This window comes from Rissa tridactyla, chromosome 3, assembly GCF_028500815.1.
Source record: "Rissa tridactyla isolate bRisTri1 chromosome 3, bRisTri1.patW.cur.20221130, whole genome shotgun sequence".
NCBI lineage: Eukaryota > Metazoa > Chordata > Aves > Charadriiformes > Laridae > Rissa > Rissa tridactyla.
Window position 1 is genome coordinate 116,085,039 of NC_071468.1, and position 24,971 is coordinate 116,110,009.

The 24,971-nt window shown below is 44.9% G+C and overlaps 1 protein-coding gene across 1 annotated transcript; it reads right to left on the reverse strand.

Moving 5' to 3' along the window:
• Positions 1 to 520: 520 nt before the first annotated feature.
• MATN3 (matrilin 3) lies at positions 521 to 23,656 on the reverse strand. Its single transcript, XM_054194502.1, has 8 exons — positions 23,521 to 23,656; positions 15,021 to 15,590; positions 11,298 to 11,420; positions 10,749 to 10,871; positions 9,391 to 9,513; positions 7,546 to 7,668; positions 2,926 to 3,033; positions 521 to 1,492 (listed from the first exon to the last, which is right to left on the reverse strand). Exons 1-8 carry the CDS (start codon positions 23,648 to 23,650, stop codon positions 1,437 to 1,439), a joined length of 1,356 nt encoding a protein of 451 aa, XP_054050477.1. The 5' UTR covers positions 23,651 to 23,656; the 3' UTR covers positions 521 to 1,436.
• Between the last annotated feature and the right edge of the window lie 1,315 nt (positions 23,657 to 24,971).

A 24,971-nucleotide genomic window follows, 5' to 3' on the forward strand; every position in this document is an offset into this window, starting at 1 on the left:
TACAGAAAAAAATATGCATACACAGCACTTTAAGGAAGCAAGTGTAGCATAGCAAGGTTGTCCCACGCTAAACTAATTGAACCACAGCAAATTAATATCAAATTAATAACACAAAATACTAACCACAGACCAATCCAGCAGTCTCAGAAAGTTTATAGTCTCATTTTTAGCCCTTGCTGAAGCTGTGCCACATGTTCACCTGTGCTATTTAGCATTATATTCTAACCTAAGGTTACTGTATAGACATATCTGAAGTCTCACTCCCATGCCCAGTGAACGTCATAACTGAACTGCCCACCGCTTTTCCTTCCAGTTGGCTGTATCTATTCTGTGCAAGGTATGAAGCAAGCACAGATGTTGTTATAGTATGTCCTCGGCATACCAGCTACCGATACAATGTTTTGTGTAATTATATTGCAAAGCTCCCCAAAATATGTTGGATTTTTCAATTCTAAAAAAAAAAAAAAAGAAGAATCATCATAGTTTTGAGTCCATCTTCAAATTTATTTATGTATCGTTTTTACAGCATTTGGATGATTACAAATGCCAAGTGTGCAAAATGAGTGGATTCCTTTCACAACTAAATTTTTTAATTGTTAGCTTGTGCATTTTATCCTACAAGCCCAATTGATACAAGTAGTCCCAGTAAAGTCCGTGGTATGACAACAGGAATGACTGACTAATAACTTAAGTAAATCTTGCAGGATAAAAACCTTAAATTGGAGGATGTCTTTCATCCTTCTGAGTGTTAAACAACATTATTAATACCTGAAATTACTATTAAACCTTTTATCTGTATTAACAAAGACTTGTAGGTTTAAAATCAAACAGATCTTTTTCCAACTATGGGGATAGTATCCTGTTTAATTATGTGCATTTCTGCCATTTATGCCTTCTTTATCTTTGAGGTTTTGTTTCCTTGCTTTTGTTAAACACTTTATTTCATAACACATTCTTTAAGTCGTATACAAAAAAACTTCCAACATCAGTGTGCTGATCATACTTTATTTTATTAAAATAAGTTACAAGACCCCAAATGACTTCCCCATTTAATGGACAGATGGCCTAGGCACATTTTTTACTCTGCCTTGCCACTTCACAGTTTTATATAATGTGATATACCGTATCCATTCATTTTTTTCTGTATTTATTTATAAAATGCAGTTACTGCAGAAAAGCAGTACCCGCTGTACTACTTGTAGTACAACGTGAAGCGCAGCAGGTATAGGTAGCTTTATGGTTATGAAGTGACTACATGAAGATCCTCAGGGTCACTGCATTTTCAAGACTGTCGTCTTCCTGAAGTCTTCTTGACATTTGTCAATAATAACAAACCAACTGCTGTTTTGTAAGCTGTGCAACAAAATAAAGCTTGCTGAACACAATAAAAAGGATTGCTTCTGAAAGATTATTTTAGAATTAAATAGAATGATAGCTCAGACGACCTGCTGTCTGCTTTGATATGCCTGCAGCTTCTCAGACACTTCATCTAGTGGTCAGTTGTTAAGGAAAATATAATAGATGGATATAATTTATAAGGTTTGGTTTATTTATACGCTTTCTCATTGCGACATTTTCAACAAACAGTCTGTTTCCTAAATGAGGTCAATACATGGCTTGAACCAGAGATTTCAAAACGTTTTAGAGATCTGACAAGGTCTGGCAACTTCCCAGATGATCTCAATAATTTCTTAGAAAGGATCTGGACCAAGTGACATTCAGGGCTGAGGAGCAGCAGCTGATTGTCTCCTCTGCTTTTCCCAGGTTGTCTTGAAAGGATGCTGGGGATACAAATTACACGCTAAAGAATAACTTTGAAAGAAAACCTCAGTTCTTTGTAATAAAGTATATTCATAACTTGAAACCACCACATTTTCTTGCTTAACATTAGCTCTTTGGGGCAAAAAGATTGTTCTCTGAAGCACGTACTACTATTGAGATGACATTCCAGGTTTAATTATCTTGGTGTTCTGTTTTAACTACTTAGATTCCCTGTAATTATATATTATAATCTAAGGAAAATCAGAGTCTTCCCTTCACCTTTCCCAGGAAGATAAACTGAACTCCAGGCACACTGCAAGAAGAGGGATTTGCAGTTACATCTTATAAAAATAACTTCGAATTTATTCAAGAACTGGAAAAGTCTTGTGTCCTTGGCAGAAGTTTTCATTTGGCTTTCAGAAACTTTGGTGAACTGAAAAATTCATTTATCTGTATAAATAGTGAGTTAACATACAGTGTCCTGCTTTGCTTTCCACAGGCGCCACGCTGCAGTAAATGAAGCTGGCAAATTCCAGCGCAGCATAGCTGGCACCAGCCAGCCTGCACCCCGGATGTCCCGCGGACCCAAGGCTTGCCTGGTGCCTCCAGCCTCGGCACCCTGCCTCGCAGCTCCCCCATTCTCGTATATCCCAGCAGCTGGGTATTAATAAGCTAGCACATTTTCCCGGAGAAGAAGGTGGTGTGTGAAAATTGCTTGGGACAGTGCCTGTCTGCAGAGTTGGGATGCAGAGGAATAACTGCAGCAATGGTCAGACTGTTGTCACACTGCCTGTTTTGGGTGTCTTGAAAATTTTGGGACATGCACACACTACTAATAGGAGGGGTCAAAACTGAACATTTGTTGTAACAGTAAAATCATCTGGAAGAATTATGAACAAAGCAGTATTTGATGTTCAACATCATAGCATGTGTCATCTAGGTGACATGGACATGTGCATTTTATCTGTATCTTGATACTAAAGCCCTTCATGAAATATGAAAGCATAATGGTATTTGCAACAACCAAGATTTTGCTCCATAACATTTATAAAATTAATAGGAAAATAGATTCTGTTGTGAGGTGCGTCCCTGGCTCCCATCAAAGCAGCTCCCTTTAAAATACCAGCAAAGAGCTGAATGCAGATCATGTAAGAAAAAGGATATATTTTGCGGACAGAGCTTCAAGACGTGAGGTGACTGAGTCCTGCAGGGCAGCTATGGCTTCACACTTACAGGATTCTTCAGTTGTTACGAGGCTGCTCGTTATAGCTTCTAAGGGAGAAAACAGCATTTAGAATGTGACAATTACTGAACTTTTAAAACGCTTGATTCTGCGATGGGAGCTGAACTCATGCTGTGAGATTACAGCAAGCTGCAAACGAGGGCAGTCGGGAAGGAGGGACGGCAGTGAACAGGGGTCGGCGTGCAGTGAGAGATACGAGTGTCATAGTCCAGAAACAGGACAGGCAAGAGAGAGCTTGACTCTAACCCAGGAAGAAGCAGAGCAGGGAAGCAGAAGCCCGCCTACCTGGATCCTCTGCGTTCTTTAAATTAGACCATTATTGAACAAAATATAAAAAGAGGCCTGAGTGCAGGGACCAACCAGCCTCCCCATCAACTCTAATTGCTGCACTAGAGTGAATCTTCCCTTCACCTGTTATCTCTCCCTGTCATCCAGACTATCCCCCATCCCAAAAGGTAGGGCACCCTGGGACATGAAATGAGTGTGTTCAAGTGATGCAGACTGAGAGGAACCTGCAGTTCAGGTCTCTGTCTTGTAAGTAGTACTTTGACCATTAGACTATCCACACAGGAAGGCCACTGGCATCACTGTAAACAGAATCTATCCAATTAGCTGTATTTAAGGCCATGACTAACTTGCTAAGCATCTCTCCAGAAGAATGATAGAATTATAAAATGGTTTGGGTTGGAAGGGACCTTTAAAGGTCATCTAGTTCAACCCCCCTGCCATGGGCAGGGGCATCTTTCACTATACCAGGTTGCTCAAAGCCCTGTCCAACCTGACCTTGAACACCTCCAGAGATGGGACATCTGCAACGTCTCTGGGCAACCTGTTCCAGTATCTCACCACTTGCATAGTCAAGGATTTCTTCTTCATATCCAAATACATCTAATAGAATCTAAGTCAAGGTTGCTGCCCTGTCAAAGCTGGATTGTATTGGCATTTGGGGTACCCATCACTCCCAAACACAGCACTTCTGAGAATGCCTCCTGCAGTTTTGCAAGCCATGCAGGAAGGCATGTAGTGATTTTGGATACACAAGTCGGTGAGTGTCAGAAACTGGTCAGTTTACATCACTTTCTGAGATGTGGGTGGAATTTAGATAGTCAGTAAGTCTCATATTGGGAAGGAATTATTAGAATAATTGAATTTACCACCTGGTAAACAGTACAAAAATGAAAGCAGGAACACATGTATTAATTTTAAATACTAAGCAATAAGGTTCAGCTAAATCATCAATGTGTATCACCCCACAAGGACTCTTGGTTTGTAGCGTTGGCTATACACATGCATAGGGAGTATCATTTTTGATTCATCAAGAGGCGTAGACACAAGTCCATTCCATTGTCACATGAATATGGATGAAGGGAACAGGAACATTCAAATAGGCCCAAATGAATTTAAAATCTAGTAGAAAGGCACCGCAATATTAATTGAGGAGCCAGTTAGTATGACAGAGAAGTCATCAGTCTGTCTTAGAAAGAGAAAGTAAGCATTAACATACTCCACGTTGGTTCCATTCAATCTGTTCAATGTCTTGCCCTCAGTCTTCCAGACTTACAGGGGACCAGCCTCAGCTGTCCTTAAGAATTCCTTTTCCTCCATAATCCACCACAAAACCAGGGATGATCACAAAGGGCTCAGAGAGGTGAAAATTTCATTGTGGTATAATAACATCAGGCATCAGCTGATGGCTGTGAGTTCATAGCCACATGAAAGGCAATTGAACCTCACCTACTCCGTAAAGAAAACGGGGAGTTAAGGCAAGCTGCTCCGCTTGCGCAGGCTAAGAACAAACGTACCAACAGCTACTGAAGCACAGCTACAGCACTGAGATTACTCTGCACATGAGACCAGACTAATAGGTTTCCAAAGGCGGAGCCTGTTTAAAAGAGGGCCTATAATTATGACGCATTCTTTCAACAAGTTGTCAAGAGGAATTACTTGTATGTAATACCTGTCTATTTATACATGGTTTGTTTTTTTTTTACATTGCTTGCAAAAGCAACAACAGATTATTCAGTTATTTTTTTCTGTAGGTGTATAAATGCATAACGGATCAATGCTAAACAAATTATGTGAGCATTACAAGAGCAAAACAATAGAAATATTATAGCTGGATACAATGCATCTTTTTTTCTGAATTGTTTTAGTTTCTCTTTTAGGTTTATGCCATTGATATTTCCATTTTGCAAGAAAACTGACGGCTGCTTGAATTACAGAAAAATATAGACTAAAAGATATCAATTTCAAAAGGCTGTTCATTCCGTGTTTCACTGAAAAAAATCTATGAACAGATTCATTTCTAGGGGTGTAGAAATTCATTTGTCTTAGAGCCAATGTTGAAACTGTTGTCTCCTTGATTCCACTGAACCTGTATTTGTCCAGCTCCCTTTTTTGGAATGCTCCACCAGCTTTATGGTCAATATACAAAGAAGAGCTGTTCAAGATTCAGCTGGAGGAAGGCCAGTTCAAAATATCACATCAACATGGTTGGTTTCCAACCAACTGCCAGTTAATTTGTTATGTTTGCATTTAAATGCTCCAATGACAGATACAGATCCTCCTTGGATTATGTCTGTTTTAATGAAATTAGTTTTCCAACCAACTTTGGCAACCACCCAAGGGTACCGTGAAGTCTTCTACAGTCCTTCTGTGAAATGCAGAGTCTTCCAGTATTTGATAGTCAAAATCTTGGACACTCCCGTTGCCACTGGGATGCCCAACAAGTCATATAAAACATGCTGGTGTTGTGTTTTTACACTGCATCTATGTTTAAGCCCAGACCTACAAAAAATTGCTACTTGTGCAGATGGTGTTTGGCTATATCCATGTATTTTATAACTTGGTTCTTAATCAGGGTCCCTAGCCACTTGATGTAATGTCAAGTTATTCCTGCTTTGAACCAGAGATCAGACTAGGTACCTCTTGAGGTCCCTTCCAACCCAACTTTACTTATGATTCTACGTCAAATGGTGCAGAGGTTCTGCCAACAGTTGATGCCATTACTGTCCATGTGAAGGGAAAGCAGCTGGTGAGTTCATGCCTGCCCCACTCACCTTGGAGGAGTGGACAAGAACATATGGTGTAGCATTGCAGTAGTTCTTCTGACACCAATTCTGTTTCCTTCTGGCCCCCCACCGTCCTCTGAGTGCTGGTACAAGATTGTGTCCCACTCCCCAGAGACAGATGCCCCAGAACCCTGCCTTGCCAATCCCCCCAGTTATTCCCATTTCATAAGGAAATGCAGATTATAACTGATTATTTTTTTTTAAATACAGTGAAGTCCTTAAATGTGTGGTGATAGGTAAGAATCAACTGTAGTTTTAAATACAATAACTGCTATAACTAAACAAGAAGGATCAAACTAGCTCAGAACATTAGTGGACACTAATGAAAAGGCATTATACTTTCAGGGAGTTTCTGAGTTGATAGAACGTTTCTCAAGCAGATTAAAAGGATTTAACACGTTAAAGAGAGGTACTTCAATAGAGAGGTACTTGAATAGATATATTCAGGGGAAAAAAAAACCCAAACATTAAATTATTACTTGAGCATGTTTGCTCATCTGGATTTAAGGCAAAGCCTTCATAGCAGTCCCAGGCATGTGATCCACCATCGCTCGGACAGACCTGCTCAGTCGTGGCTTCCTGGTGCACATACGGCCCTTCCTACAGAATGCACTCTGGAGAAACAGTTATCCGAAAGAAAGATAACTTCTTTTAAGGCTTCCCGATGGCAATCCTTTTCCATGCTGGGAGCCTGTCCTATGTGAATCTTACCAGGAACTACTGAGATGTGTAACTGATCATGCCTTGGGGCAGCGAGATGAACTAATTGCCTCACTGGGGTCTCCCTCGGTCCTTACCTTGTACAGTCCATGCTCACTCCGACCACAGCTGCCCAACCCCACCAGATGTGAAGTGCCAGATCACCTCCAAAGGCATGCTAGGAAAAGTTTCCAGCACGCAATAACTTTACAGTAGGGAGACCAGGAAGGAAAGAAACGTTTGGGTTTTTTTTAAAATGACATTTTTACTATAACACTCAGTTAGCTGAGAAGCTAAAGAAACAAACAGCAACATGAAATTCAGGCTGGACGGGAGGACGCCACCTCAGACTGTCCCCTGCATGGTGGCACGCAGTTTCCACAGTACTGCAAAGTATGTGACTATGTGACTAACCCCTGCTCTTCTCTCTTCAATTATTTCTCAGTTCTGGGATTGCTGAATATTGGTTTGTTGTTTTTTTTTTTAAATAGAGTGAAGGCCTTAGTTATGATAAAGAAAGACCAAATGGTGAGCAGTTACTAGCACTGTCGCATATAAAGCGCTTTGTATCTCTGAATGTTACCCAAAGTGGAAAAGGCAGAGGGACATAGAACTGTCTTGTAACACTTGAATGTGTGTGAAAGTTTCTCAAACAGATCCAAATATATTGATACTGCTAATTAATAATACATACTGCTAATGAGAGCTATTCAAATACATGTACTTAGCTGGGGAGGGCATGGGCAATAGGGCACAGTAATCTGCTCTTACTTGAACAAGTCTTCTTGTCTGGGTTGAGAGTGTAGCCTTGGTAGCAGTCACAGGTGTAGAAGAGATCATCTCTCACGCAGACCTGCTCGCAGTCGTGCCTCCCAGGTGCACACATGTCCACAGCTGAGGAAGGCATTGGAGAAGAAAAGAATATTAACCAGTACCCAAACTTCAGTTTAGTTGATGTTAGTAATCCCCATTAGCAAACATATGTTCATTTGGATTCAAACCAGGATGCGTTTATTGCATGTCAGCACACAATTAGCCATAGTGGGGTACACAGAGTATGTTTTTATCTGGCTATCCACGTCACAAAATTAATACGATTTTTGGAACACTGGCGATACTTTTTTTGCAATTGTAACAGATTGCAAAAGGAACTGAACTAGCAGTGACCCAGTTACAAAATAATTATCCATAGGAATTTCAGAGAACAAGTATCTGGATTTTAAGAGAGCATTTGGCATTATTTCAGCTCTAATTGAGTTGGATAAGACACTGTTCTATGGAGTGAAAAGACCATAAACAGAAGAGTATATGTGGCTGCGAAAAAAAAAAGAGAGACGTGGCATCCGCTGCCAGTTACAAAGTGGGCACTTGATGTGTGAGACTGATGTCTTCTGCCAAATTTAACACGTCAACTCTGAAAGGCCAAGCTGAGAAGGAGTTCCTATATTTGGATATCTTTGCAGTAAGGTCACAGTTCAATCAGGCACAGGCAAAGAAAGAAAGAAAAGACAGAAAGAAAGACAGGAAGAAAGGAAGAAAGACAGGGAAGAAAGGAGGGAGGGAGGGAAGGAAGGGAAGGAGGGAGGGAGGAAGGAAAGGAAGGGAGAGAGGGAGGAAGGAAGGAAGGGAGGGAGGGAGGGAGGGAGGGAGGGAGGAAGGAAGGAAGGAAGGAAGGAAGGAAGGAAGGAAGGAAGGAAGGAAGGAAGAAAGGAAGGAAGGAAGGAAGGAAGGGAGGGAGGGAAGGAAATTTAAAAAATTGGCTCCTAAACTAGGCAGGAAGAAATACTGAGGCCCTCTGGCTTCACCTCTTTGAGATACGAGACCTATGACTTAACTGGAGGGATTTGCCTGGGAACCTCCTGGAATTGGAAGCCTAGGTTCAGAGCTTTGTCATACAAAATGTAGTGAGGAAAGGGATTATGATGAAATTCGAAAAAAAGGATTTTGTGTAAATAAAGCATCAGTGAGACATCCAAAGAAATGAGTGATGTTCAAATCCTAATTAAGTGAAAATGGTAGAGAATACATATTAATTTGTAGGTACTATATATTTATATATACTTCCTTAAGTAACAGCTACATCTATGCGTCTCCACAAGAGACCAGAACTGGGAAAGAACATTTCCCTCCATCCTCTAGAGCAATAAGGAGTATTTTTTTAAGGTCCAAGCACATCCACCAGAAAGAGTGATCACACTCATGGTGATACAGACTGTAATCTCTCTCCCAGCGCAGTCCTTGTTCTCCTTCATCTCATTCCCTTGTGCTGCTTTGCTGACACAGGTACACATCGCATACTCCCACCAAATATATTATCCTTCTCCTCTCTCTGGTGGATATGACAATTCGTGCTCCATGGGCGTGAAAATACTGTGAAGTCCTCAGGGAAATGCCAGATGGCATTTTAATGATACCAATTACAAGCTTCACGCAACTGTAGAAGAGTCATGGGTCTCAAATTATTACTGGACACACGAAGAAATAAAGTTACGCTGCGTTTTCAGGAGCTGTACAGAAACTCTTGGATAAATTATCGGAAAAATAACATAAATTAAATGGATTTTTAAAAGCTACTTGCTTTTAGCTGAACACAGTATTTCCTTAATCAGGTCTTACCTGAGCAAGTCTTCTTATCTGGATTCAGAGTGTAGCCTTCAAAGCAGCCGCAGCTGTAGGATCCCTCATTGCTCAGACAGACCTGCGCACAATCATGCCTTCCAGGTGCACACGTGTCCATGGCTGCGGTGAACCACGTTTTAGAACAGAAACCTCTTAATCCCTCCCAGACGCTCAAGCGTTTTAAATGCTTCAACATTTATAAAAACAATTTAATTAGGATTCAAATCAGGATTCAACCGGTGCCCTACTGCATTATTATATTATGCTGCAGACAACTGAATTCAGTTACTAATTATTTAATGGAGGAGGCAGTTACTGGGACTGCAAGACATTACTATACCACATCTCACGCAATTCTGACTTTCATCATCAATTCTAACAGTCCTGAGTATCCCCAGTAAAGATGAAGCTAAAACACCATACTGAGCTGAGCAATAACCTGCCACGTGTCCAGGCAGAAGTTGCTTCTTGCAATATTAGCAGTAACTATGGTGAATCCAAATTTAACTTCATACTTTCATCCATGAGCTGAAGGCAGGCACAAAAAGCCAGGCACGGTATGTAGAAATGCTATTAAGTGGCAAAGAGATATAAAGCCTAGTGAGAAAATAAACAAACGAACAAACAAAAAAGCAGGAGCACTAGCAGATTATGTTCTCTCTTCAGAAATAAGGAGTGAAAACTTCAGTGAGAAGAATGCTTAGGAGCTCTCAAAGGGAGGGATGCACCTACCAGTTATAAAATAGCTACCCTAAGGCTGGTGCTGTGCCAAACTCCTGGATTTAAAGAAACAATTCCAGAGAAATATTTTGGGAAAAAAAAAAATTATAATAGGCAATTTTTTCAGGGGGCCAATTCAAGGAGAAGGAAAGGAAGAAGCTGCTGCCGGTGAAAGTCTGGGGTTGCTACATAGCAGAGCCCTGCGTGACTTCGGAAGCAGAAGCAGCAAGCTGTAAAAACCCCTGAGTTTCAACAGAAGAGATGGAGAGAACGGGAGAAAATCATCAAGTTTTAAGTTCTCTAGGGACTTAGTGGCACTCACTCTCCAGTGGAGCCACAGTGCTGGTGGGCATCTCCGAAATAGGTTCATGCTCTCCCAGGGACTAAGCGATGTTAATAAAGTACTGTGAAGACTATAAAATGGTAGGTAAGTGCCAAATTGCATTCTTTTAATCAACACATTTAAAGAAAAATGCAATTTTATTGTCACTGGAACCAAGGGGAAAGGCTAGAGGTGCATTCTCATTTTAAGAGTTGACGTCTGTAAGCAATTTTTCAACTAGAAATAATGAGTGTAACTCACAGGAAACATGTCTCCGTGAGTTTCATATATTAAAGTAGCCCTTAATTCTTACCTGAGCAAGTCTTCTTATCTGGATTCAGGGTGTAGCCTTCATAGCATTCACAGACGTAGGATCCGTTGTTACCCACACAGATCTGATCACACTCGTGCCTTCCAGGTGCGCACATGTCCACAGCTGCAAGAGGCATGTTAGAGAAACAATTCATTGTTAATAAAAAGCAGGTTGGGATGGAGTGCATGTTCGCAATTTCGAATATATTTTAATTTGGAATCAGCTCAGAAACAGCAATAGCAATTGAAGGAATTAGAATAAGAGGTAGGAGAAAATATCTGTGCAGTGTCTACATCTGAAGACTTTGTTTTGGCATCTGGCCCTAATGAGTGGATCTTAGGCATAATAAAAAGGATGGTGATGGAATCAAACTACATCTCACCATTACTTGCGGCAGACTTCTATATATGATTTATTATTAGATTTATTATTATTGAAGGAGATACAGAAGTTCACTCTTTCAACAGAAGTACGCGAGTAGCTTGTCAATTATGGTGTTCAAAAGTGATTTTTTTTTCTAGTTGGAAACATTTACCAAACGAGTAATACCTGAGCAGGTTCTCTTATCTGGATTGAGAGCGTAGCCTTCATAGCAGTCACAAAGGTAGGAGCCGCCGTTGCTCACGCAGACCTGCTCGCAGCGGTGATTCCCCAGCGCACACACATTCGCAGCTACGAAGGGCGTTTACAGAAAAGGCATTTCAGTCACCCCAAAGGAAAGAAACAGTCATTAATAATTTATTTTGCATACAGAAGTACATCTTGCACCGTTTGCTGGATTAGAAGTAGTAAATGTCAGTGTGGTGTCACTGTCCCAAAAAGTTACAGGCATCTTTTGCATCATTCTGTAGCCAGAAGAAAGAAAGGTCGTAAATGACACTGGAACAACTGCACTGAAATAACTCACCACCTGAGGCGGCAGAAAGACAAGATGAATTGAAAAGGGTGCACCAGGGAGAGATTTTAAACATGTTGTAACATTACACTGGGAAAGAGAACTCAGCAATGAAAAGGACCTTCTGGCTTTTTGTATCCAGTCCCTTTCTATTACAGACAACCAGCCGAAATAATCCCAGAATTTATCAGTCACTGTCTGGCAGTTTACTAACTTCTGCTCACTGGTGTACAACCTGATTTATGAGTTCCTGTAACATGTAAACGGAAATGCAACAGAAAGTAAAATAAAATAAAATAAAATAAAATAAAATAAAAAACAAATACAATAAAACTACAACAGAAAGAGCATATAGACCAGGAGGAAGAGAAAAATGACTCGGAGGCAGTAGGATAACACACAGTCTTCTCAGGGGATGAAAAAAGTGTCTGCGTGATGATGGTCCAGATGTATCAGCCAGCAAAGCAAGCCACCAGTGCAAGATGAGTATGTGAGGGCTGCAGCTGCCTTGCTCCAGGTTTAAAAAGTTAAGACCAAAAGAGGATATGGAGGAAACCTTCTACAGTAGTGTAGCTTTACAAGCATGTGAACCTCCTAATTGAAGGACAGAACAGAAATAATATCCTGAGAAGCTGAAACTGCAAAAGTACAAAATGAGATTCGATTTTCGGGGACCCAGCTAATTCCCCAGCAGACAGTAAGGCCACCTCATCAGGCTGAGAAAACAGAGGACAGCGATACGAAAAGCAGCGTGATGGATGGCAGCTGATAGAAGCGTGGCAGACAAAACGACTGTTGCAATGCTGGGCTGTCCCTGCAACGCACTGTTTGTGCTGACAGTCTTCTCCTTCACAGATGGTCCAACTACATGATTAATTAACTTCTGACTAAGTTTTCTCAAGTGTATTTAGCTTTGGATCTGCTGCTTCTTTGGTCACTTCAAGATGCCCTGTTCTCTCCACAGACTGTAAAAGAAACCCAGATGCTCACTTAAACATCAATGATTTTTAGATGACTAAATTTAGATGAGATGAAAAAGGGAAGGGGACAGGGAAAGCGGGAGGAGGAAAAAAAAAAGGTGGGGGAAAAAAGTGGGAAAGGGGAAAGAAAGAAAGAAAGAAAGAAAAGAAAGAATGAGGAAATCAAAAGGAAAAGGAGAAAAAAATGGAAAGACAAGTCTGTTGTTACCTGAGATGCTATTTACGTGAGTACTTACAATGTGGATATTGACTACTGGTAAAATCAAACTCCAAAGCAATAGTGGTGAGCTAAGAAATGAGAAGTGAGAATTCTCGAATCTTCTCATGTCTTTCTGAATGCAAGGCAACATTGCCCATTTTCCAAAACATGGAAAATTTAGATGTCCCCTACTAAGGCTGATAGAAAGCGTGTCCTGTATTTCCATCGGCAGAAAAAAATCTCAAACCAAGAGAGCATCTTTTCATTCTGCTACACCCTTGGGAATAAGAGAATTCATCTCCATGACTTATGAATAAAATCTGTGGGTCACATTTTCAACCATAACTGAGAACCTCAGACTCAAATGGTCAGATTTTTGTGGTAGGAAAGTCAAGCTTCCACTGACTTGGACACCAATTCAAGGCTAAGACTTTCCATCTTCAGGATGGTCTCATGTTGAATGATGCTCTCAGCACATCAACAACTTGATCTTAGCCAACTATTTTGCCCCTGAACATTAGTTTTCCTGTTTTCAGTTCACTTTACAAACAAATTTATTTGCCTTGGCCAAAGCAAAGAAAATCCTAATTGTCACTGGTGAGTCTAAATTTCTGACCAAAAAGCAGTCTGGAGCTGGAAAAGACCCAGTTTACCCACGCTGCCTTACAAGACCCTCTTAGATTTATTTGGTTTGTAGGAACCTTTTGAAAAACTATTCCCTTTACCCCATTTTTGTCCATGAGCCCCATAGATGCTGGCTAATTGCATGCAGGGAACTCAGAAGTGTGTATGTGTGAGCTCTCTTTGGTTCATCCTCCAGCTTCATAGGGGCGTAATTCCTACGCTTCAGCACAATAAACAGTAGGCTTACTCTGAAGAACAAGAGATTTTTCTTTGGTGCTATGAAAGGACTTGCTTTGGCGAGAACACGGGTGGAAAATTAGTGCTGTGTTCACAGCGCACATACCTGTCCTGGTAGGTGGGCACTTGGACCCACTTCCAGCTACCAGAGAGAGGATGTGGTCACATCAGCGACACAACGTGATGTCAAGCCAAACCTCCAGGCATTTCCTATGTTAATTCTTGGGCAAAGTGTCCTGTCTACAGATGGTCCTACACATTTAGTTCATACCTAGAAAAAGAGGTCTGTTCACTCTAAACGTATTCAAAAGGTATGGTGGTTGTTTTTAGTAAGGCTCGGAAATAACAAAGGGACACATTGCCAACCAAGTTCCCAAGGCAATGGCTGTTATTTTAATTCTCTTACAATGTTCTTCACACCTGATTTTACCCATTAATTGCTGGATAATTATTTTACAAGTAATTTTGTTCGAAATTTACTAGAAAAATCTACTTTTTTAATTGTCAAAAATTCATCGTTTGATTTTTGTGAGTAGGGCTGTGTCATAGCTCCCTATCGGCTGTTCTAAATACTACAGATACCCGACCTTTTTTTTTTTCTGTGAATGACAATAAGAACCCACACTTGGCCTAGCATCGTTAGTGGAGCTCTAGCCCAAACCAAATATACATCTTGCATTTTTCCAAGAGCAGCCCTGAAAGAGCAAAGCTAATTCAAACCATCCCACAGATCCCTGTCTAAATCAAGGTACAGAAAAACACGGAAAAGTGCAAGTCTGGCACACTGAAAAAGCCCAGCAATGAAAGCACAGAAAGAAAGCCCATCCTGAGATGACCTGCCATTGTGTGTGGGCACTTTGCACCAAATTTCTCAAGCTAGCATGGTGGTTCCCCTGCCACACTGATTTTCCGACTCCGAATCTATAAGGAGCCCTTCAGAACCACACTCCCACCCTTCCTTGCTTCCCAGCCCGATGGGAAAAGAAACAAGCAGACTGCACGGCTCCGGCATGCGCTCTCGGCAAGTCAGTAAATATATGGAGCCAAATGCTGGCCAGATTGCCCTGCTTTCTCTTGCACTAAATGGGACCCACTGCACAAGGACGTCCACTGAAATCAGGTCTGTTACTTGCACGGTAAGGTCACTATTCAAAATGAAAGGTCATTACTTGGCCTCCACTGAATAACAGGGTTGGCGTGTTTGCCCAACGGGTGGCAAAGGAAATATTTAAATGTGATACATAACACTTCTGAAACACTTCTTTCTTAGGGAGCAGAACCACAGTAGGAGCCACAAGGAGCCAAATTACACTACCCTCTTGGACTGGCCATCTTACCACAGAAAGTCTCTCTGAATTTGGATGTCAGCTTTTCGATCACACCGTAGGTCTCCACATAAAAGACGTGTTCATCCAGCGGTTCGCTGGCCATAATCCTCAGGGACTGCATGTCTGCCCGGTCTACCCCGACTGCATAGATCTCGATGCCAGCTGCCTGGGCGCTTGCTGCCACATCTTGAACCTGGTCTTGAGGTCGTCCATCTGTCACAACAATGACCACCTTGGGGATATTGAAGGTTGCTGGCCGGGTGCCCATTTCCTCAGTGAAGACTTCATCCATGGCAGTTTGGATGGCGAGGCCGGTCATCGTGCCAGCAGACAAGGGCGCAATGCGAGATACAGCCTCCTTCATGGATGCTTTATCAAAGTAGGTCCGGAGGGGAAACTCTACCTTGACAGTGCTGGCATAATTCAGGACTGCCACGCGCGTTGTTCTTTCACCGACGTCCAGAGTATCGATCATTTCTGACAAAAAGATTTTCACTTTCTCAAACTCTTCAGGTCGGACACTACGGGAACTGTCTATGATGAAGACGAGGTCTAGGGGCCGGTTCTTGCAGGCAGAGTCTGTCAAGAAGGAAGGAGAACACTTCAGTTATCTCCTACAGAGCTCGCACCGGAGGGCAGCCAGAGCTGTCACGGCAAACTACTCCTACCAGATAGATGTTGGCACTCTTGACTCTTTAGGAAGGGGCTTAAAATGATAGTGGGCAACACATTAGAAATTCTTAAGGATTCATTTTGACAAGTAATAAGTAATGGAACACTTCTACATATTAAAAGATAGGGCCACGTTTGAGCCCACAAAACATCTAGCTATCCTTGAAACAAAGGGTTGTAGTTCACATGTAAGAGCCAACACACAAGTGATGACGATGTATAAGGATATATAAATGTACTTACTTTTTATTTTCGTAAGCCTGAATTCCATTTTTACAAGCTACAGAAACAAAATGGTAGAACAACTGGCTAGATTACATAGTGAATGGATCCTAACAATATTTTTTAAGATAGCAACAAAGTAGATTGCTGATAAGGAATTATTTCTTGTGTGTAATTCACAATCCAAAGTACACAAGAAGAAGAAATAAAGGCCAACAGGAAAAAGATGCAAATGACGCTGCGACAAAGGTTTTTTTAGAAGTTGTTACTGTTTAAAGGTTTCTAGAGCAGAGAAATAAATGAACTTATTATTTATGAAGCAGTCGTAGATGTAAAAATGAACATTTACACAAGTATTTCTAGTGTCGTGGTTTAGCCTCAGACGGCAACAAAGAACCACGTGCCGCTCCCTCGGGCCTTCAAAATACAGGAAGAATCAGAAGAAAAAGGCAAGGCTCTTGGGTTGAGACAAAGGCAGTTTAACAGAACAGCAAAGGGAACAAGAAAACAACTACAATAACACAAATAGTAACCGCTGCTCCCTGCCGGGAGGGACCCCCCCGCCAAACTTCAAACTTCAACTTCCTGCCCCCTCCCTCGGCAGCTCAGGGTGGGCACGGCTCCCATGGCATGGAATACCAGGAAAAATTAACCCTATCCCCGCTGGAACCAGGACATTATCCACCCCTTATTCCATACCATCTATGCCATGCCCAGATCTTACAGGTTCCAATGAATTGCCACCACTTTCCCCTGTCATTTATACATACATATATATTCATGCAGATATAATGCCCTTAGTTTATGGGCCATCCCTCCAAAGTGTCCGTTGAGTTCTTTTAATCCACGGCTTTGGGCTCCATCTGTTAGAACAGTCTCTCAGGGCAGATGAGATGCTGGGTGGTGCTGGTCTGTTGCATGCTGTATTTTTCGGAGGCTGTGACTGGTGCACCCGGTGTGGCTCATGCTCACAGTCCGTGGGCTGAAGATGTAGATCTTGAGGAAGCTGCTGGGCGCCAGCTGCTGAGGTCAGTTCTTATCCCGTCACCCCCGTGCCTTACTCGTAGTACAACTGATAGCAATTATAGTAATGAGGACATACAGTGACAGTGTTACTTAGTAATTAACAACACACAATTTGATTCATTGGCTATTCTCACCCAAAATCAGATCCCCATGAGGTACACATCGGACTTCCCCATCCTTCCACATCACCCACCAAGTGCACCCAGGTCCTTGGGCAAAAGCAATCCCACGGATGGGTTTGCCTTTGCCTGAGGCAGGACTAACCCAGACTGTCTTCCCTAGCATATTCTTCATGTGCCCTACGGGGACTTTATCCCCTTCTATAGTACGTGGAAGTTTTGACTGGGCAGGGCCAGCCCGATTGGTAGATCCCCTGGTGTTAACTAGCCAGGTAGCTTTTGCTAAATGTGTATCCCAATGTTTTAAAGTCCCACCACCCATTGCTCTCAGTGTAGTTTTTAACAATCCATTGTATCGTTCTATCTTCCCAGGGGCTGGTGCGTGATAGGGGATGTGATACACCCACTCGATACCATGTTCTTTGGCCCAGGTGTCTATGAGGCTGTTTCGGAAATGAGTCCCATTGTCCGACTCAATTCTCTCTGGGGTACCATGTCGCCACAGGACTTGCTTTTCAAGGCCCAGGATAGTGTTCCGGGCAGTGGCATGGGGCACAGGGTATGTTTCCAGCCATCCGGTGGTTTCTTCCACCATTGTGAGCACATGGCGCTTGCCTTGACGGGTTTGTGGCAGTGTGATATAATCAATCTGCCAGGCCTCCCCATATTTATATTTCAGCCATTGCCCTCCATACCAAAGAGGCTTCAAACGCTTGGCTTGCTTGATTGCAGCGCATGTCTCACATTTGTGGATGACCTGTGCAATAGTGTCCATGGTCAAGTCCACCCCTTGGTCACGAGCCCATCTATATGTCGCATCTCTTCCTTGATGGCCTGAGGAGTCATGGGCCCACCGAGCTACGAATAGTTCACCCTTACGTTGCCAGTCCAGATCCACCTGAGCCACTTCAATCCTAGTGGCCCGATCCACCTGCTGGTTGTTCTGATGTTCCTCCGTGGCCTGATTCTTTGGTACATGGGCATCTACATGGCGTACTTTCACAACCAGATTCTCTATCCGGGCAGCAATATCTTGCCATAGGTCAGCAGCCCAGATGGGTTTGCCTCTGCGCTGCCGATTTCCCTGCTTCCACTGCTGTAACCACCCCCACAGAGCATTTGCCACCATCCATGAGTCAGTGTAGAGATAAAGTACTGGCCATTTTCCTTGCTCAGCAATGTCCAAAGCCAGCTGAATGGCTTTCACCTCTGCAAACTGGCTCGATTCACCTTGTCCTTCACTGGCTTCTGCAACTCGTTTTGTAGGACTCCACACAGCAGCCTTCCACTTTCGATGCTTTCCCACAGTCTGGCAGGACCCATCAGTGAACAGGGCATATTTCTTCTCATTTTCTGGCAGTTTATTATATGGTGGGGCCTCTTCTGCACACGTCACCTCCTCCTCTGGTGACATTCTGAAGTCCTTGCCTTCTGGCCAGTCCATGATCACTTCCAGAATTCCCGGGCGACTGGGGTTTCCCATTCGAGTTCGCTGCGTGATCAGTGCAATCCACTTACTCCATGTAGCATCAGTTGCATGATGTGTGGTGGGGACCCTTTCTTTGAACATCCAACCCAGCACCGGCAGTCGAGGTGCTAAGAGGAGCTGTGCTTCTGTGCCAACCACTTCCGAAGCAGCTCGAACCCCTTCATATGCTGCCAATATCTCTTTTTCTGTTGGAGTGTAGCGGGCTTCGGATCCTCTGTATCCCCGACTCCAAAACCCTGGGGGTCGACCTCAAGTCTCCCCTGGTGCTTTCTGCCAGAGGCTCCAGGTAGGGCCGTTCTCCCCGGCTGCGGTGTAGAGCACATTTTTAACATCTTGTCCTGCCCGGACTGGCCCCAGGGCCACTGCATGGACTGTTTCCTGTTTGATTTGTTCAAAAGCTTGTCGTTGCTCAGGACCCCATTTAAAATCATTCTTCTTCCGGGTTACTTGATACAGAGGGCTTACAATTTGACTGTAATCTGGGATATGCATTCTCCAAAAACCCACAATGCCTAAGAAAGCTTGTGTTTCCTTTCTACTAGTTGGTGGAGACATAGCTGCTATTTTGTTGATCACATCCATTGGAATCTGACAGCGTCCATCTTGCCATTTTATTCCTAAAAACTGGATCTCCTGCGCAGGTCCCTTGACCTTACTTCATTTTATGGCAAAACCAGCTTTCAGAAGGATTCGGACTATTTTACTCCCTTTCTCAAAAACTTCTTCTGCTGTGTTTCCCCACACAATGATGTCATCAATGTATTGCAGATGTTCTGGAGCTTCACCCTGTTCCAGTGCAGTCTGGATCAGTCCATGGCAAATGGTGGGGCTGTGTTTCCACCCCTGGGGCAGTCGATTCCAGGTGTACTGGACGCCCCTCCAAGTGAAAGCAAACTGTGGCCTGCACTCTGCTGCCAAAGGGATTGAGAAGAATGCATTCGCTATATCAATTGTGGCATACCACTTGGCTGCCTTGGACTCCAGTTCGTACTGGAGTTCTAGCATGTCTGGCACGGCAGCACTCAGCGGTGGCGTGACTTCATTCAGACCACGATAGTCTACAGTTAGCCTCCACTCTCCGTTAGAGTTTTGCAACGGCCATATGGGACTGTTAAAGGGTGAGCGAGTCTTGCTGATCACTCCTTGAACCTCTAGTTGATGAATCAGCTTATGGATGGGAATCAGAGAGTCTCGGTTAGTGCGATACTGCCGCCGATGCACCGTTGTGGTAGCAATTGGCACCTGCTGTTCTTCGACCCTCAACAACCCCACAACAGAAGGGTCCTCTGAGAGACCAGGCAAGGTAGACAGCTGTTTAACTTCCTCCGTCCCCAAGGCAGCTATGCCAAAGGCCCACCGGTACCCTTTTGGGTCCTTGAAATACCCTCTCCTGAGGTAATCTGTACCAAGGATGCACGGAGACTCTGGGCCAGTCACAATGGGATGCTTTTGCCACTCATTCCCAGTTAGGGTCACTTCCGCCTCCCGTACAGTCAGCTCTTGGGGTGCCCCTGTCACCCCAGAAATACAAATGGGTTCTGCCCCTCTATAGCTTGATGGTGTTAGGGTGCAATGTGCACCAGTGTCCACCAGAGCCTTATACTCCTGTGGGTCTGATGTGCCAGGCCATCGAGTCCACACTGTCCAATAAACCCCGTTGTCCCTTTCCTCCACCTGGCCGGAGGCAGGGCCCCTCTAATCCTGGTCATAGTATCCATTACGCACTTCTTGCAGAAATGACTTGGAAGTTCCTTCAAGAGGATCAGAAGCAAGATCAGGCCTTCTGCTCTGTCTGGGGAACTGCCCCCTGGAAACTGGGGCGGCACTTTTCCTGGAGGGATCCCCTTTTGTGGTTGTCCTTCCTCCTTGCAACTCCTGTACCCGTGTCCGCGGGGTCGAAGTAGGTTGTCCATCCCACTTCCTCATGTCCTCCCCGTGGTCCCGCAGGTAGAACCACAGGGTGCCTCGTGGTGTGTACTCTCTGTACTCTCTCTCTTGAGTGGGGAAATACCTGCTCCTAATAGCTGAGACACTGGTTTGTATGGGTGGGGAGTAGGACATATTCTCTTCAAGTTGCTGGACCTTCCGCGACAGTTTCTCCACAGCTGAGACAAGGGGGGAAGAGAGACTTTCTTCATATCGCTGGAGCCGGCCAGCCACCTCATCCAGCGTTGGTCCCTCTTCACCTTTCCATTCCATTACTGCCAGTGAGTTGGCATATGACGATGGTGCGCTCCATACAAACTTCCGCCACGTGGGCCTTGTGCATAGCACCTCATCAGGATCTGTGGATCTGTCTGCATTGTCCAAGTCATAATAAATCATCTCCCGCACAGCTAATTCTCTCAGGTACTGGATACCTCTTTCCATGGTAGTCCACTTGCTTGGTTGACATACAACATCCTCACTGAAGGGGTACCTCTCCCTCACGCCTGACAGGAGTTGTTTCCAGAGGCTGAGGGCTTGGGTCTTCTTCCCAATTGCCTTGTCAACGCCGCCTTCCCTAGACAGGGATCCCAGCTGCCTGGCCTCCCTACCCTCTAATTCCAGGCTACTCGCCCCGTTATCCCAGCACCGGGAGCAGCCAGGTGACGATGTGCTCGCCTGGAAGTCGGCTAAAATCTTTTCACGTATCCTGCAGCTCACTCAAGGATAGGGATCGAGTAATTATCTCTGGTTCTGCCTCTTCCTCCTGCTCTCGTGATGACCCTGGTTCATCATCATCTCTTACTAAGCGAACTGATTTCTTCGTGTACTTCTTCTTCTGTATGGGGGCAACTGATACTGGCATGGGTTGGTTCCCTGGTTCAGCGGCAGTGGCTGCCGCAGCAGTTGCAGTAGCCGCAGTGGCTGCCGCAGGAGTTGCAGTAGCCGCAGTGGCTGCCGCAGGGGTTGCAGTAGCCACAGTGGCTGCTGGTCTGGTCTCCATCTCTTCCCCCTGAGGGTGCTGCGTAACACTGAGCAGTGCCTGGTAGATACTGGCCAGGGCCCAGCACAGCGCGGTGAGTTGTGCCTCTCTAGAATAGCCACAGCATTTTCCCTTCAAATATTCTACCACTTTATCAGGGTCCTGTAATTGTTCAGGGGTGAAGTCCCAGACCATTGGAGGTGAGTAGTTCTCTAGGTACCCGCCCATGTTCTCCCACATGCCGTGCCACCCCTGACTATCCAGCTTCGGAGCAGATCTCCGGGTAGTAGTCTTAAATAGCTGTTTAACCTTAAACAGGACCTGGAACACATTCAGCAGACATAACAATAGGACCAGGCTAGTTTGAGTATCCCAAGGATATTCAAAATTCTCAAAAGCTGCCATACCTGACCCGAAGGAGAAAAGGGAGGCAAAAGATCTGGGGAAAGTGGCCCCCCCGTTTCCCCCACAGACTGGGTGTAATTATTAATAAATTCTGAGAGACAGTGCCCAAGGTACGGACAGGACAGCAACACCACATAAACGCCCCAAAGTAACTGTCTAACAAGTGATGTTATCATCTCATAAACCGATATTGCACAGGACAGCAAAATGATAATCCTCATCCCGCTCCCAGAAGTAACAAAAATCATCGGACAGAGTACATAAGCCATATAGGAATTCACATAACACAGCCATGAAAACAAACCAAGCAACATGGTGAGCAGCGACTATTTGCCTAATACAATAAACGCATACAACACATTCGTTTTTTCAAGCTCTAGTTGGATTCTGTCGTTACCTCAACCCTTCGAGCCCCACGTTGGGCGCCAAAAAGGACTGTCGTGGTTTAGCCTCAGACGGCAACAAAGAAAAGAACCACGTGCCGCTCACTCGGGCCTTCCCAATACAGGAAGAATCGGAAGAAAAGGGCAAGGCTCTTGGGTTGAGACAAAGGCAGTTTAACAGAACAGCAAAGGGAACAAGAAAACAATGACAATAACACAAATAGTAACCACTGCTCCCTGCCGCGACCCGGGACGCCCCAGCCTGCTCCAAACTTCGACTTCCTGCCCCCTCCCCCGGCAGCTCAGGGTGGGCATGGCTCCCATGGCATGGAATACCAGGAAAAATTAACCCTATCCCCGCCGGAACCAGGACATCTAGCTTCTAAAATTCCTCACTGACATATAAATCTAGACTGAAAAGCCATAGCTCGGATCAGAGACAAGCGTCGCTTCTAGGAAGATGAAAAATAGTCAAGCCAGCAATAGCAGGACACCTAAAGCTGTACCCTCTCTGTCCCGACACCCTGCCCTGGCACTGACGATACCGTCAAGGGATGGATTTGTACTCCCAGTTTATGAAAAACAGACAACCCAAAAGCACAATATTTCTCCAAAAGAGACATTCCTGCTCAACAGGGCATTAAATAGCAAAATGTAAAGTGTTCAGTTTGAATATACTCCCTGAAGAGCTGTTCTGGGAACCTGACACACCTTCTCCAGCTGCTATCAAGTTGACTTTCATTATTCCATTCCAGTTAAAAAAATAGTGTATATATATATATACACATATATATAAATTCACACATCTCTCAATAGTAGAGGCAAAACCCAAAACCAGCACTTTTTTTTTTTTTTCAATGCATTAAAAAACATTTTTCTCTTGTGCAAGTTAAAAGGAAAGGAAAAAAATCAAATTGCACAGATAGATCTTGCTTCCCTCAGGAGACCCCGTAGTAGAGTTGATTTTGCCTTTGGACAGAGTGACGGACTGCGCAAATCTAGGATCCTTCCAGGTATATTGTATGTAATTCTACACGCACCCCGTAACTCAGTTTTTGCAGAAAGATTCAGCAGAAGGGCTTTGTGCCCTTTGGAAAGCTGACAAAACATGAAGAGTTGTGCGTACACGCGTAGCGTTAAGACGTGAAAGAAAGAGAGGCACGATGTTTGCCCTACCAAAAAAAAAAAAATAATAAAAAAAAAAAGACCAGATCCCAGATTTGTAGGCAGAAAAATTATCTTTTTTAGATTAGGGAAAAGAATTAGATTTGGGGGCGGGGGTTACCTGGGGCGCCGGGGCGGCGGGGCGGGAGCCCCCGGGCCGGGGGCGGCAGCAGCAGCAGCAGCAGCAGCGGCGGCAGCAGGGTCACGGCCGTGGCCAGGCAGCAGCCGGGGATGGCGAGCGGTCGCCGCATGATGCCCCCCGCCTGCTTCCCCCCAGCCCGACCCGCCGCGCCGCTTTTAAAGCTGCCGGCCGCGATGAGGGGGGTGTGTGTGTGACGGAGCGGGGTGGCACCGGCTCCCCCCGCCGCCTCCGCCCCGGGTACGGCGGTCGGGAACGCGCGGGCCGCGCTCGCAGCCCCGGCCCCCCCGCCCCGGCCGCGGCAGCAGCGGCAGGATCGGGGCTGAGCGTTGGGAACCCGCCGCACGGCCTGGGGCCGGGCTCGGCCCCGCCAGCCGGGGACGCTGAAATACACACTCAGCCTCGTCTCCCGCCGCGGGGATGGCTCGATCCAGGTGTCCGCTCACCGGGCACTTCTGGTCTCAAGGCGTTATCTCCAGGGCAGCGTTTGCGAAGAGCGAACGGGAGAAAAAGCTCCCAGCGTCATCGCTAAGGCACTAGAAACTGCCTTCCCTGTTGGCAAATGTGACTCAGGGCATTTTCTCCCGTCGCCAGCATCGCAAAGCCTGTCAGAGCCCGTGGGAAGCTGCAGCAAGCTCTAACGGAAAGCACAGTTTAGGGCACCAGCCCACTAGGATCTCCAGAAGACACTTTACCAAACCTGCAGTCAACACGTTGGATTGCAAGACCATCTTTTGCCTCTTCACTTCTCTAAGGGGAAGAGGAAGCCCCGACGTAGAAGAGAAACAAACCACCACACCGTCACAACCCACCAGCAGCACAGTCTGTTTTGGCAAGCATGATCTTGACTGTGCAGCAGAAGAGGCCACCACCACGCTCACAAAGCCTGGAGGTGAGATCGGGTTAGAGGACGCACCACCCTTCGTGCAGAGGAAGCCCACAGGACAGGGGTCCAGCTCTCGTCTCCTGGAGGGGGCTGCAGCTCCAAGCACCAGCACACACATACACCACGCGAATTTCAAGCAGTGCCTGCTGCGGCCAAATGCTGCTCACCCACCGTCTTTTGGAAAGTCTCAACACCCACCCCGTGGCTGGAGTGCCCTGCCCATACCCAACACTCCCAAGTTCCTTTGGGGCCCGCTCGTGGGTTTTGGCTTCATTCTGTAACACTGAATCTGGATTGTCTCTTTGGGAGCCCAGGTCCAATGCAGTTCCTCAAAACCTGGGAGCTGCTGAGACACCTGGGTGCACAGGGTGACTTGGAAGGGCAGGGCGCTGCCAGAACAGTGGCACAAGGTGTTCTTGCACCACTGCAGTTTATGGTGCCCTCGCAGATGCGATCTTTGGTACAGAGAAAACTAAGGAACTATTACTGATAGCGTGGTAATGACAGCAGGCATTTTTAAACACGTCAGGGGTCAGGAAGAAGGTAC